General features: G+C 50.5%; 1 protein-coding gene across 3 annotated transcripts in view; it reads right to left on the reverse strand.

Moving 5' to 3' along the window:
• NGEF (neuronal guanine nucleotide exchange factor) overlaps nt 1-15,459 on the reverse strand; it is a 100,774-nt gene that overhangs the window by 23,954 nt on the left and 61,361 nt on the right. For 2 of the 3 annotated variants that reach the window (XM_004773501.3, XM_013046340.2), the window contains 2 exons: nt 11,636-11,778; nt 5,402-5,715 (listed from right to left, as the gene is read on the reverse strand). In XM_004773501.3, coding sequence (XP_004773558.1) covers nt 5,402-5,715; nt 11,636-11,778 — 457 coding nt within the window. Of the gene's footprint in view, nt 1-5,401; nt 5,716-11,635; nt 11,779-12,500; nt 12,793-15,459 lie in introns of those variants that run through there. The other variant, XM_045078911.1, reaches the window with a different exon arrangement.

The following is a 15,459-nucleotide window of genomic DNA, read 5'->3' on the forward strand; positions in this document are numbered from 1 at the left end:
ATGTTATTCTTTTTTTCCCCCTTCTTTTTAAAAAGATTTTATATATTTATTGGAGAGAGAGAGAGAGGACGAGTATGGGGGAGGAGGAGAAAGGGCAGAGGGAGAAGCAGACTCCGAGCTGAGCAGGGAGCCCTACACAGGGCTTGATCCCCCGATGCTGGGATCATGACCTGAGCTGAAAGCAGACGCTTAAGTGCTTAACTGCCCGAGCCACCCAAGAGCTTCTCAACGTACATTATTCTTCTAATGTACCTCCAGATTTGATTTTCTTGTGTTTTATGTAAATTTTTGCCTTACGTCACAGTGAGACAGATCTAGGTTTTATTTTGGGGGTTGTGTGGGAAAGAGCGCTTACTTGATTAGGTTGAACAGAATGAGGACCGTCAACCTATTTCTTTTCCTTGCCCCTCCCCTTTTATAATGTTTTAGTTTTTAAATAAAAATGCAGTAAAACTGACATTTGGATGCACAGCTCTTATGAATTTTAACACAGGTATAGATCCTTATAATCACACTGTCACCAGGACACACGACGTAGGTCTATCACTCTAAAAAAGTCCCCTGTGCCATCCTGTTCCAGGCACACCCTCCCCACCCTTCTCACTGGTGACCCTGGATCTGGTCTCTGTCACTGTAATTTTGTCTTGTTCAGAAGGTCCTACAGATGCGAACACATAGTGTGTAACCCTTCTGCTTTCTTTCGCTCAGCAACATGCCTTTGAAATTGACCTTAGCTGCGTACATCCATAGATCTTCTTTCTAGTACTAAGTCTTGGGCCATTGTACGGACCTTCTAGTGTCTGGTTATCTGTCTATTAAAGGATATTTGGGTTGTTCCCAGTTTGGGGCTATGATGAATACAGCTACTATAAACATTCTTGTCAGGTTTCTTTTCTTTTTTTTTTTTTTTTTAAAGATTTTATTTATTTATCAGAGAAAGAGAGGGGGAGAGAACAAGCACAGGCAGACAGAGTGGCAGGCAGAGGCAGAGGGAGAAGCAGGCTCCCTGCTGAGCAAGGAGCCCGATGTGGGACTCGATCCCAGGACGCTGGGATCATGACCTGAGCCGAAGGCAGCTGCTTAACCAACTGAGCCACCCAGGAGTCCCTCTTGTCCAGGTTTCTGTATAAATTTTTATTTCTATAAGATAGCGGTTCTCCATCAGGAACTACTTTTGCTCCCCAGGGGACAGCCAGCTAGGTCTAGAGACATTTTCGGCTGTAACAACTGGGGATAGGGTTCTACTGGCATCTGTTAGCAGGGATATTGCTAAACCTCTTACAATGCACAGGAGACCCCCCCATCCCCCGCGACAAAGAATGATTCTGTCCCAGATGTCATAATGTTGTTCTTGAGACACTGTGCTAGGTACTTTAAGAAGGGATGATCCCTGCTCTAGATATTTTTTGACCAACATAGTAGCCACCTGTGGCTCCTGAAATGGAAGTTAGTTATTTTTTTTTTTTTTTTTAAAGATTTTATTTATTTATTTGACAGAGAGAGACCACAAGTAGGCAGAGAGGCAGGCAGAGAGAGAGGGGGAAGCAGACTCCCTGCCGGGCAGAGAGCCCGATGTGGGGCTCGATCCCAGGACCCTGAGATCATGACCTGAGCTGAAAGCAGAGGATTAACCCACTGAGCCACCCAGGCGCCCCGGAAGTTAGTTTAAATGACATAGAATTAAACGTTCAGTTCCTCAGCTGCACCAACCATATTTCAAACGCTCGAAAGTCACATGTGGCTGGTGACTTAGGGGGACACAGATACAAAACATGCCCAATGTTGCTCCAGACTACTCCAAGGGACAAGGGACTTCTCTGTGCTTTGACCGCTTGGCACAACTCAGCAATCTGGGTACAACATCTCTTTTGTAAATCTTTCTGGTTACCTGGTATATATTTTGGTGTTTAGAACATTTTTAGTTTTGAGTCAATTTTTGGTAGCTTCTATTTTCCTAGGAAGGCATGCATCTCATCACCAGTTTATGTGGTGTCTTTTGATCTCCACCCTAACTGCTTTCCTTAGGACTGTGTTTTTGTGTGTATTTCCCCCTGAATGTCTCAGAGCAGACCTCTGAGTTCAATTAATTTTGTACTTATTCCTTATTTAATAATAAAGTCACTTAAGTCAGTCTGTCCTGCTCTTTATTTTCTTAACTCATTATCTTCACAACCCTGGGATGCAGGTACTAGGATTATCACGGTTTTACAGATAAGGAAACAAAAGCACAGAGAGGTTAAGTAACTCACCCAAGGTCACACAGCTAAGAAGTAGCACAACTGGCATTCAAACCCTTGCTACCTCACTTCTCCTATACTATTGGAGGAAAGAAAACATTTTAAACATTTTAAATAAACATATTAAAAGAATGTAATAGCCAGAATTTATAAAAGGCTGCCATCCACTAAGAAGAGAAATATAAACAACCCTTTAGAAAAAGGGCAAATGATAAGAACAGGCTATTCATAGACAAAGAAGTGGAAACAGCCAATATACATATGAAAAGATGCCCAATTTACAAGTCATCAAGAACCCTCAGGATAAAACGAGATAGGATATTTCATCCAGCAGTTGGGCAGATGAGAATAAACGTGAAATCAACTAACCGGGCTGGGAGGCTTTGCTGTCGTATGAAATCTGTCCTGCCTTTTTGAGTGGCAGCTTGGCAGTGTCCACCACCATGCATTTATTTATTTTTAAAAATTTATTTATTTATCTGAGAGAGAGGGAGAACACAGGCAGGACCGGGAGGGACAAAGGGAGAGAATCTCAAGCTGACTACCGGGAGGGACAAAGGGAGAGAATCTCAAGCTGACTACACACTGAGCTTGGAACCCTAAGTGGGGCTCGATCTCACAATCCTAAGATCATGACCTTAGCCCAACCGACTGCATCCCACAGGTGCCCTGTCCACCATTTAAACTGCATTTCCCTCTGGACCAGCCAGTTTCCCGTGGGCACACCGAAGCTGTCCCTAATCAGTCTCCCTGAGTGGCCACTGGCTGAGTCAAGGGCACGGTTTCCCAGCAAAGCTGTGCGGGATCCGCTGAGCACCCTGGGCAGCAGCTACCCTCCAGGCAGCACCCGCACACGTTTCTCTCCCCACCTGGGAGCTGCTGCCTGTGTTGTCCTTGCTCTTACTTGAGCCCCTGCGCTCAAGGTACACTAGTTCTCATGAAAACTAAGCTGAAGGCTCTATGGCGCTACAACCAAAATCGAAATCAAAGGGCTGTTGAGCAGAACAAGTGTAAATACAGGGGAAAGCCTCATAAAGATCTATAAGGATTTTGTATCTTAGAGTCTTCCTAAATGTCTGAACCCCAAAACCAGATGGTGCATTATGACTATCCTTCCTCAGGAGAGATAAGCCGGACTTGGCGAGTCCTCTGGTCAGAAGCCAGGAGCCAAGAAAAGGCCAGCAGCACCTGTTTGCACTGCATTTAAAATTTTTAATTTAATTCAATTTACTGCACTGCATTTAAATAATAAAAACCTATTAACAGGCAGCTTAATTTTAAAACATTTAAAAATAAAGTGATACCTTTATCAAGGTAAAGAATACCTTTAATAACACAAAATGACCCGTTCCCTTCGTTAACTTATCCCGGATTCCCCCCACAATATAATGGGTCTAGATTTCCAATCAGTTAGAGGATTTCTATCTTTCCATGGAGGATTCAAGCAGTTTACAATTGATACATTTGCTATTGACTCTGCCGCCTTATTTTATGCGATTTTTCAGGGGCTTTTTTACTGTTTGCTTTTATAACAAAGGCCCTGCTCTCTCTGCTTTTAGCTTTGTGTATGTCACAGAAGGCATATACCATGTTTTTAAGCTTACGGTTTATCTCTAAGCTTTCCAAAGGACTTAAAATCTTTACGTCTCTAATTATCAAGGTAAAAAAGAAGTATTCCCCCAGAAACTAGTCTTTTTTCCTTATTCTGGGGACAAAAACAAAAAACAAAACAAAACCAACCACTCTGTAACGGTAATACTATGTGAAGGAAGCCAAATACAAAACAGTATTGTCTAATTCCTCCTACAGGAAAGCCAAGGTTAGGGGCAGCTGTCCTGTCAGCAGCTGAGGGTGCCCCTCGGCAGGAGGGACGGACAACTGCACGGGGACTTCTAGATCCATGCGTTCTGGCACCTTCCACACAGTTGCTTTTCTCAGTTCGGCTCCCCCTGCCTCCGTGGAGATGTGCCCCACGTGCGTCTTTCCGCTGGGGGACAAGTGGCTTCTTTGTGTCTCCTCCAGGGTTTTTGTACAGAACTAGGAGAAGCCACATTGGGAACAGGTGACTACACATTATTCACTCAGATGTTTCATGAGAAACTCCTGACGCAGCCATTTACAAATCCCTGCTCCGGAGTCCCACTGAGGTCAAGTTGCCACGGATCCCTCCAGACCCTCCCAGGTAGGATGCAAGCCGGCAGCTCTGCACAAATCCAGCCCCCGCCCCCCAAGTCTTCCCTAACAGCCAGCACTCGCACCCTGGTCGGCAGGAGCCTCAGTCCTGGTCAGGAGCAGTGGGCGCCGGTTACTTTGACTTTTAAATACAGGAGAGGAGCAAACGTTCCTATAGATGGCAGTGCAGGAGGGAGGAGGGCAGAGAGGTGTTAAAGAAGGCAGGACACCTGGGGCTAGAAGTTCGAGGACAGCTCTGAAGGGGTGTGTGAGTATGGGGGACAGGGCATGGACGAGGACATGGCACTGAACCAATTCTCTTCATTTCCCCCTCTATCTCCGCTTTTGGAATTCCACGGGGAACACGCATGTGCACAGTCACCATTCCTCCCCACCGTTCTCTCCCCTTCCCCTGGATCCGAGGCGCTCCCGCCGCTCTAGACCCAAGCAAACTATGCCCCACGGGAATGCGCACGCAGATTTCTGAGCTCCCCCTTTCCATTACTGTAACCTTCTCGTGGATCATTCCTCCTGCTAGCAATAAGCCGTTGGGCAACCCAGTGCTCTTGCTTCAGCCGAGCTGATGGGCAGGGTCCACCGGGACCATCCAGAGAAGCAGGGAAGTTCCGCACCATTTCTCTAGGTCCCCGCGCCCAGGTTTTACGAGCTTCCGGAAGAAAGTGCTGAATGTGAACCTCGGGGGACCGACTTCCTTCACAGGCTCCGCCAGCCGGCGTCACCGAGGGCCCCAGGCTCACGTGTGCCCGCTGCAAACACTAGCAACTGGGCTGAGCTCCCTTACAAGGTAACAAGCTATTTTTTGTCGCCTGTAAAATAATGTGACTTTCCCTGCGCATTCTGGAAGGCTAAACCTTGCCAGGAATTCTGGTGAGCCAGCGGGGGGCGCCTCCCCTCCCAGAGGAAGCCTCACCTCCGTTGGCTGGAACACCTGTCCCTTCTGAAAGGAGCTCCCACCCGGGGCGGCCCTTTACCTCCTGCAGTTTGATCTCCTCGGGCTGGAGGATTTCCAGCACCCCGCTGCTCTGGATCTCCGGGAGATCCTGCCAGAGGTTAAATCGAGAGTGCGGGTTACTGAGCAGGCAGATCTGGGGCAGAGCCTTCCTCTCGGGTGGGCTTGCTGGCTCATCCTCCTCCTCCTCCTCCTCCTCCTCCTCCTCCTCCTCCTCTGGAGTCTCCTCGCTGGCTGGGGAGCCATGAGCGTTGGTGTGTATCTCTGCGTCCAGCTGCCTCCTGGTTTCAATTTCTTGGAGTGTCGATTTATCTCGGTATTCCTGATACAGGAGTCCTGAAATCAGATAGAGTTGTGATGAAGAAAAGGGAAAGATTTCAGGGGGAAGATCTTTCCCACTCTCTAGGTCAATCTTCGGTGCTGCACTTCGGAGAACAGAAAGCCAACCCCTCGCCTGGCCCAGTGAACTGCCACTGTCTTCTTTCTTGGGAATGATCAGCAGATGGAAGTTCTTTCCAACAAATAGAGAAATCCCTGAACGCATCTAGAATCCGGTCACACAAATATACGCTTTCCCCACACATACTTGGCAAACTTGTTAGCAAGAGTCTAGAACCTGATGTGTTAATAACCAGTGTGCACAGTTGACGGAAATGTCCTGATTATGTTTCGACGTCCCAACGGGATGCTTTCCCTAGCCTTAAATGCTTCAATATTAAAATTCGAGTATGTTCATTTGTGAAATGGGAGTACTTGTAAATTCTCATTTTGAAGGAGAAACCAATAGTTCATCAGCCTTATAATTCAAAAGGGAAACATCCCTTTTTTGCTTTTACAGTTTCAAACTAACTTTCCTGACCAAATGTACTTAAAATAAATGCGTTCTAAGTCTCCAAGGAGACTTGGGGGTACATATGAATCAGCACAAATGTAGGATCTCCGGAGGGAAAACCCATTTCAGACATCCTGGTTTTGTGGTGAAGGGACTGTCTTTTCACAACAGAGAAGCCTCAGGGGCAAGCGGAGGGATCCAGGCCCAGGCAGTGGGGGGAGGGGAGCGGGGGGGCCAGGTGGGAAGGGGGTCAGGCCTCTAAGGTCTTATCTGACTGCCATGCCACGGAGGTCGCAGTCTATCCCATGGGCAAGACAGAGGCCCCGAGAGACCTCAGACAAGCAGTTCTGGTCTCCATGTTTGGGTGGGTGTGGATAGGAAGAGAGATCCTGTGTTAATTCCCTAGGGGGTGATGATGGAGGGCTGAACTGCATGTGGGGGCGGGGGTGTGTGCGGAGGGATAGAGTCACACGCCTGGTTCAGGAAACACGGTTATGGCAGAAGTCGGGTCCCTGGGACTGCCTGGTGCTGGGGGGTGGGGGGAGCAGAGAGACCCAGGTACTCCCAAGGTGCCCCCAGCTGCAGAGGTCCAGCAGGCAGCTAGCCAAACGTACTGGTTGGGGCAGTAGTAGGGGCCCCGGACATGTCTGCCTAAAAAAACAAAGATAATTTTCCCAGGAAAATTCTAATTGGGATAAACGTATCCTTTGTAAAGCATGTTCGCTTACAATGCAGTCTAAAGGTCAGCAACCCAACCGTTCCTTTCTTACCTCCTTGTTGAATATGTCTAAACAGGAGACAAAGGGAGAATAGAAAAACAGACTAGCTTTGATGAGTGTGGCCATATCGAATGGGAGTCCCCTAAAACCGTTCTGGGGCACTCATTAGTGAGCTTCCTGTGCTCCATAAGCCAAATTATAAAGCCTTTATGGTAAGCACAGCGTTTCCTTAAAAAAATTAAGATCCCGTGATTTTGCAATGTTTCAGTCTGGCAGAATACAACATGAAGGTATTCTGTTAAGTGCAGTAATCCAGACTGAAGATCTATAAAGAGAGAGGTTTAATACGACACAACTGTTGAGCTGATCGTGAACCAACTGTTCTCCTGTGATTCTGATCCTCAGTGTTTACAGAGGTTTAAAGAAACCAAGTTTCCCTGCATCGACTTGGATTCACTTTACAGTGTGAATGAGTCTCCCCCCAGCAGGTATGCAAATATTTGTTGAATTGAACCCCTTTTAAAAATGCAGCTTCAGGGCGCCTGGATGGCTCAGTGGGGAGAGCATCTGCCTCTTGATCTCAGGGTGACATGTTCAAGCCCCACCCTGGGTGTGAAGCCTGCTTTAGGAAAAGGTGCTGTTTCTAAACTTCACCAAAGTGTCTAATTTGGCATCATTTTGACGGTTCAAAAGTATGTCTTTTTCTTTTTTTTTTTAAAAAGATTTTATTTATTTATTTGACACAGAGAGATCACACATAGGCAGAGAGGCAGGCAGAGAGAGAGGGGGAAGCAGGCTCCCTGCTGAGCAGAGAGGCCCAACGCTTGACTTGATCCCAGGACCCTGAGATCATGAACTGAGCCAAAGGCAGAAGCCCAGTGACTGAGCCACCTGGGCACTCCTCAAAAATATGTCTTATACATGCTATCGTGGGCATATGTCATGGGTAAATACTATCTCTAGCATCTCAGTGTGATCCATATGGTGACAAGAGACAAAAATATCAGCATTGAGCATAGCCGGCTTGAAAATATTAATTCTGAAATCACACTGTGGCAGACACTGATGGCTGCCTCTCCTCTGTCCCCTCACATCCCGGGTTCCCAGCTTGCAGGGGAGGGGTTTTCTCTGGGCACTGACCCATTTGGGTGCTCAGGGACATGGGTGAACAATGACTGATCAAAAGCTACTGTAACACTGTATCATACACCGGAAGCTAACATTACATTGTACAGTAATCATATGGAATTAAAATAAAAATACATAAAAAATAAACAGAAACTTTCTCCAAAGGGAAAACAGAAAACAAAAAACAAAACAAATGAGCAAGAAATAAACTGTTCTTTAGAGATCTCCCATTGTCTCAGTAGCATAATGGCTTAGCCTTAGGGACTTCCTTGACAAGAGAAAAATCACAGAAATTAGGTTCAAGGCTTAGAAAATAAATGTTCACATCCAATATAAATTTCCCTTAAAATCTGGCCTCCTCTGCCCTATAAGATTTACAGAGAGCACTCAGCCCTAATCTCTGAGTTCAAAGTGTACAGGTTGCTCATGTATATGCTGAAAGTCAGGAAACAAATTTAACAAAAGTACTTGGAAAAAAACAACAACATATCGTGATACTTCCCTCCCTCTTGCCAATGGTGTGTTTAGACATGAGCATGATAAAACCCGGCCAAGGAGAGTAAGGGGACATTTTACATCTTTGAGAAGGGCTTCTCAGGGTGCCTGCGTGGCTCAGTTGGTTAAGCATCTGACTCTTAGCTCAGGTCTTGATCTCAGGGCTGTAAGTTCAAGCCCCACATTGGGCTCCACGCTGGGTGTGGAGAGAGAGAGAGAAGGGCTTCCCAAAAAATGTCCCTCCTCAGTAGACACTTGAAGAAAAACCTTTCTTTTTTGCATTTACATGTGGCTGCTTGGGGATGTGATGCCTGGAGCTGTGGCAACCATTTCGTGACATGAAGCACAAATGTGGAGAATGGTGGAGGGAAAGGAGGTGGGTCACTGCTTGGCTGAATGAACCAATTCCAGAATTTTCTACCCCTAAATGAAAAAAAAAAAAAAACCACTGCCATTGTTTACAGTCAACCTTTGCTGGATATTCTGTTACTTTTAGCCAAAGATTCCCAATACCAGTAATTTTAGAATTTTCTTAAAACTCTATACCTCTTTCTGAAGTATTTAGAATATGAATTTAAATATCAGTTTTCCTGGCATTACTGTGACTACAAAGAGTTATCTGACACACTATGTAACCATTTTCCATAGCCTATTTATTTTTATTGGTCTTGAAATTCAGACTAATACTGTAGCTTTACCCGAGGAACTACATGTTAGCTGATTAAAGTTCTGTACTCATTGTTCTCTTAATATGTTTTTCTACCTTACATTTTGTATGTTCGGCAAGCACAACTTGATATGAAAATGAACTTGACCAGTAAAGTCTTGCACCTGGTATAGTACCTTCATGCAGATATACAAGGTCGAGTTCCCATCTTTCCTACTTAAAATGTTTTGTACCGCCCTGGCTGCGATGCATTGCAGAAGAGGGTAAGTTCCCAGCTCCTCTGGCCAAAACCCCTGGAGTCACTAAAAAAAAATCTCACTTTCTAAGAAGAATCATTTTTTTTCTTTGAATCCCTCAAATGCAAGCCTGTAAAGGGCGGGGGAGTCATTTATTTTCTAGTGAGCACCTTCTATGTGTCAAGCAGTTATTAGGTCAGAGACAATAAGAGCGTGCATGTGCATGCGAAACCCACAGCCGGGGCTCAAGGCCTGTGGTCTGTAATGACAGTTGTGCACTGTCCCATCCCCGCCTCCGTGGGAGGCCCTGCACACTCGAACATGGGGTATACAAACATGCCTGTACGCGTTTTCTGCTTTCTTCCCAGTTTCGTTCTACTGTGGTTGTAGGAATTGGTCCTTTCCGGATAACCCGACAAAGAATTCACTTCCTTCCTAGAGCTAAAGCAGGGAGGGCTGTTGTGGGACTCTGGCACCGGCCCCAAGTCTGTGACAAGGGAAGTGAGACGGTGCGGACAGCTCTGGGTTGTCATCCGTCTATCACAGCTACCCAGCAACTACTGCGGGTTGAGCACAGGAGCCCGGAAGAGATACTCACCAATCATACTAGCAGATACTGGAAGGGGGCAGTGGGAGAAAACACTCAGAAGGTCAGTCTCTAAGCTTGGCCACATGGGGGACATGATGGCTGTCGTGAGTGCAGGTTGGAGCCCTGAGCCCCCTGACTACCAGCTTCACTCCTGTGCTTGGAGCCTACCAAGACCAGCCGCCTCCAGGAGCCCTGTCTCCACATGCCCAATGCAGAGGGGAACCTTCGGAGGCAGGGAGCTCTCCACCCACACTCCACGGCCTTCCCAGTTACGACACCGACGTGAGCCTCACAGGATCCCTTTCAAGAGGTTGGAAGTCAAGGTTTTCAGCATCTGCCACGGCAGAGGTGGCTTTCCTCCCCACAAAGGATGATGCGCCAGACAGGTGGGACAGAAAGGTTTTGAGGAGTCTCTGTCTTCAGCTCAGCCCCTCTCTGTTCCCCCAGCAAATAAAGGGCAAATCTGCCACCATCACCACCACCAGCCAGCCTGATGCCAATGAAATTCCTGGAGTTAGCACAGTGCTGTGTGCTCAGCCCACTCGGCTGTGCAAAGGGCTCAGCTCCCCTCGGGGTTCAGTTAGGAAAAACCTTTCCAGGAAAGAACGGGCTGGCCCCGGAAGTCTTCCGAAGGCCAGATCCCCTGGGGCAACAGAAGCTCCACTTCCACTCAAGACACTTCTGTCCACCTGAACGTCTAGGGTAGAGGACATCAGTGATGTATTCAGGGAAGGGAATTTCCAAACCCAGAATTTTAATTCAATGAATATACCACCGGCTGCTCTGAAAACACTGAAGAACAAAAAAGATTTTTTAAGCAGCCGGTCCCATTTCCCAAAGAATGGAACCCGTGTTACCCATTCATGGCCACCTCTGGTGACTATGATGGGAACGAGTTGGATGTCATCATTAGCAATTTTTAATTTTTAAATCCAAGTGCTTAGGTTCTTGGGACACCTTCTCGATCTGCTTTCTGTGTTCACACAGTTCTTTGGCTGCAGTTGTGCGGAAGGGGCGCACACACAGGCTGGGCTCCACACCTCAGGCCCCGTTCCTGGAAGAGTAGATGAAACTAAGCTTGCCTTCCTAACTTAGGGGCCTCTTGGACACTGGCCTCCCCTCTGCTTTACCCTTCCTTCCCCTGTGCCAAGTCCCCCAGGCCTCTTCCTGAGCCTGGGTCTCTGCACGAACCATTCTCAAGACTTTGCTGTCTCTCCAGGTCTTCCCGGGGAGAGGGGGGCGCTCAGGCAGCACCCCCTCCTGCAAGGTCCAGCAGCACCTCACTCCTGGCCTTTTTGGCAAAACCGCCAAAGGACAGAGGACCCCTCCCTAGGAAAGGACTGGACAGGTAGACCTGGCAGAGCAGGACAGAACCCCATCTGCTGAAGCCCAGTTATGCAGCACTAGTGAAATGTGACGGTTTTGCCTATAGAACCATTTACAGCCAAATATGTCAAAAAACCTTCCTCAGCCACATCAGCTACCTTTGCTCATGGAAATGCAAGGACATCCCGGGAGCTGGGGGCCCCTCAGAGTCCACCAGGAACCCGCATTTCCCCAGTGAGGGCCTGGGCCGCCAGGAACACCCACCTATTTGTTCGATGAGGTTTCTCCAGGAGTCAGCGGGAATGGGGTGGATCGTCTGCAGGGCCTCGGTGAGCGTGGTGGGGCTGTCGGCGAGCGCCGGGCACTCCTCGGGTGTGGCCCCATTTCCCGGGGTGGAGGACGACTCGCTGCCAGAAAGAAGGCGGGGCAAGGCTGGTTATTTTTAAGCAACGACGCACCTTGGCCAGCTCTCGAGTGGCGTCCGCACAAGGGGCCCTGACCAACCAAACCCTACCCGGGACGGTCAGGCCGAACGGCCGCCTCCCCTTCCAACCAGGCGGGCCCCACAGGCCCCTTCTGTCACCGCACCAGAGCGCAACCGGGTGATTCATTCCCACATCAGCCCGCCCCAAACCTTCATGTTTTCGGAGCTCCAGAGCAGGCGTCGGAAACTTGGCGCGCCCTGCCCGCTCCCCGGCGCCGGCCGGCCGCCTCGACGGGTCCGGCGGTCGGGATCCCAGCCGGCGCTGCTCAGCCCGCGCCATTCGCTGTCACACGACCCCGCGGCCCCCGACGCCCTACGGGCTCCGATCCTCGCGTCCCAGGACTACGCGGCGCAGGGAGGGGGCGCCGAGAGGAAAGCGCGCGCCCAGAGTGCCTCAGGAGAGGGCGCGGGAGGAGCCCGGGGGCAGGGGACCCCAGCGTCGGCGACCGGAGCCGGGGCGCTCCCCTGACCCCCGGGCGCCGAGGCTGCACGATCCGCGCCCCGGTGGGAGTGGGGGGCGGCGGGGCCCGCGGAGACGGGGGCGGGCGCTAGGCCGCGGGGGTCGGTGTCCCCCGCCGTGCGGGAGGGGGGACGCAGAGGCGCGCGGGGGCGGCGCGCGGGGCCGCGACGGCCGCTCGTCCTCACCTGCCCGGCAGGTGTCCCGACGCCGAGTCGCGCGCGTCGCTCTCCGAGGTGGAGCTGTCGTGGTCCACGGCGCAGGCGGCACTGAAAGCTGCGGCCAGCAGCTCCATGGGGGCCGGCGGCCGGGAGGGCGCTGGGGCCGGGTCGCGGGCCGTGCCGGGGGCTCGGAGCCGGGCCGCGGGCGACGAGTGGGCTCCAGAACCGGGTCGCACCGCGCGCCGCTCGAGCCGGAGTTCTCGCCGCCGCCGCCACCGCTGCCGAGCGCTCCCGCAGGCGGGCGGACCGGCGGGCGCGCGCCTGGAGGCTCCGGGTTGCCACGGCAACGGGGGGAGGCGGGAAGGGTGTGCGCGCGGCGGGGGCGAGGCCGGGCGGCGGCGGGGCGGGGGAGCCCAGACTGGGCGCGACCTGCGCCCCGCGGGCGCCAACTGCAGACCGGACCTCCCTCCCCAGCCGCGGCCGCGCCCCGCCTTGGGAGAGGGGCAGGCGGGATGGGTGAGGGTCGGCGACCTGCGTCTTCACCTCGCGCCCCCTCCTCGTCCTCTGGCGCCCCACACCCACCAGCTCGCACCGCGAACTTGGAAGGTACGGGTCACGTGACCCCTGCCCCACACGCCTCGAACCTCCGCCCGGCCCACGCAGCGCATCCTCTGCTGCCCCCATAGGCACCGGCCGGGGGACCCCCGCCTCGGTGGAATGCGTCCTCACTAGAGGTGCCGCTGTCTAAAGGCGCCCGAGGTAGAGACTGGGGTCTTAGAGAGACCCTGCGCTCCTGCTCCTGACAGAAAGTATGGAGAAGGGGCCCGCTGGAGGCCTCTTCCCTGCGGGTCTGGTCGCCCTCGGAGACCCTGAGGGCCTGGTGGCCGGGGCTGGGCCTGGAGGAGCGAGAAGAGGAGACACAAAGTGCCCCCAAACGTCCATCCGGTTACCCTGCCTGGTCACATTGACCCTTGCCGTCTGCACCTTCGAGTTAGCTAGTTCAGTCCACTTCCGGATACGCAAAACCAGCAGAAAGGGGTAACTGGAGTCGAGTGGAATGTGAGTGATCCGGTGTGACAGGGAAATCTAGAGGGATTTTCATCCAGCAGGACGACTGGCCTAGTCCTTGGTGTCCTTGTCTGAAGCCAGCCTGCCTGCTGCTGCAGATGGGCTCTCCGAGACAGCGGCCACCTTTGGTAGGCCTGGGCGGGTTCCTGAGGATGCAGAGGGCATGGGGAGTGGAGTTCAGAGCAAAGTGGAAAATCCTCCTCTAAATAGTGCTGGGCACCTTCCATCCACTGGGCATTTAAATTAAATTAAATTCTTCCTTTTGGGATGCAAATATTCCTGGAGGGAGGGGCTTTAGTTATTGGGTGGTAGGTTGGCTCTTTTGGCTTCCTTAGCCAGCCATCTTGAACACTGAGGTTGTGGTAAAAGGGAGAGTTTGGGGTGGGAGGAAAAAAAGCAGCTGGAGGAGAGAGGCTTGTTGCCTGGAAGGGAACGCTCCTCCCCAGACACTAGCAGGAGAACGCCTGTGGACCCTCCCCCAGTTCTGACTCTGGGAAAAGTGGCTCCGATCAAATCCCAATCCCTAAAGCAGCTGCTTTGCCCTTGGTCGCTTCCGGGGACACAATGGACAGGTCTGATGTCTTGCTCCTAAGACCTCAGATTATTTGCATGACAACCACCTGGTCATTTTCCAAGCCCAACTCCTTCCTTCCTTGACTCATTCCACAGAGCCCAGACAACCCTTTCCTGAACTCCACATTTTCATCTGCTCTCTGGCCATATTTGCTGGGATGTGTCCTACACATTCCACTAGGGCACACACATGTCCCCCGCTGCCCCCAGCAGCCAAGCAGGAAACCAGGCAGAACCCCAGAGCTAGCCTCAACCTTCTTCCTGTCACCCCACAGCTCAGGGCCTCACTGAGCCCCCTGGATCCTTAAAGTCCTTCAAAGAAGTACCCCCCACCCCTTGCATTTGAACCTCTCCCCAGTCTATCTTTTTCTCTGCCCCTTTTCTAAATCATGGGTCTGTGTTGGTCCCTTTCCTGCTTAATAACCTGCATGGCAGTCCCATCACCACCGGCCCCTGGCACTGTACCAGACTGGCTCTTCACCGGCAGGCCACTCCTTTTCTGTTTCCTCGGGGCTATTGCCTTTGCAGGCTCCTCTGGGGCTTTAGTTTCACCATGTACTTTCCCAGGCTCTGGGCTTTGCTGTTCCCTCTGCTAGATCTCAGCTCCCCTGGTTAAGTCCTCACTCCCGCAGGACAGGTTGTAGGTCAAGGCACGGTGGGATGGGAGGTAGCGTCCCCACCAGCCCATTCCCTTGAATAACCAGCATTATCTGGCACCGTAATTCTCCGTCCTTACAATAAGCCATGGGCCCCCCCAGGGTGGGCTCATCTTTCATCAGGGCCCAAGGATGAGCACTGTGTGGATAGTCTCTAGGACTTACCTCTTTGGATGGTTTCCCCAGCCCTTACATTTGATGTAAGACTAAGTTGGAAGCTGTTACTTTCACACTTTGCTTCACCAAGGGGAGAAGATTTGTGTTTGTGTGTGTGTGTGTGTTTAAATCAGAAAATACTCAAGTGAAATTACATATATTAAGATGAGCATAATAAAACCTTCCAATTGAAAAAGAAGCTAAAAATATCCTTCTAATTATAAAATTGGTTTAGAAAGTCACTGATTTCTAAAGGCCTATAACTTTAAGCTAAATCCTGCACATTTTCTCTCCGTCAGATTTAATGCTTATTGGGCTATTACTAAAAATCTCCATTTGACCAACATTTGTTCAGGATCATTCACAAAACAGATAGATCAATATTTCAAATATTTATACCTGATTAGCCCATGGTAGGTGCCCCATTCGATTTGCTAAGACATTAATGGTATATTTTGAAAAATATTTCAGTTATTTTATATTATGTGGCCTAAACATTCCTTATTGCTTCCTTTGGGTTATAATAGGTAAAT

This window comes from Mustela putorius, unplaced genomic scaffold (genome assembly GCF_011764305.1).
Source record: "Mustela putorius furo isolate JIRA1106 unplaced genomic scaffold, ASM1176430v1.1 tig00000275_pilon_pilon_pilon, whole genome shotgun sequence".
NCBI lineage: Eukaryota > Metazoa > Chordata > Mammalia > Carnivora > Mustelidae > Mustela > Mustela putorius.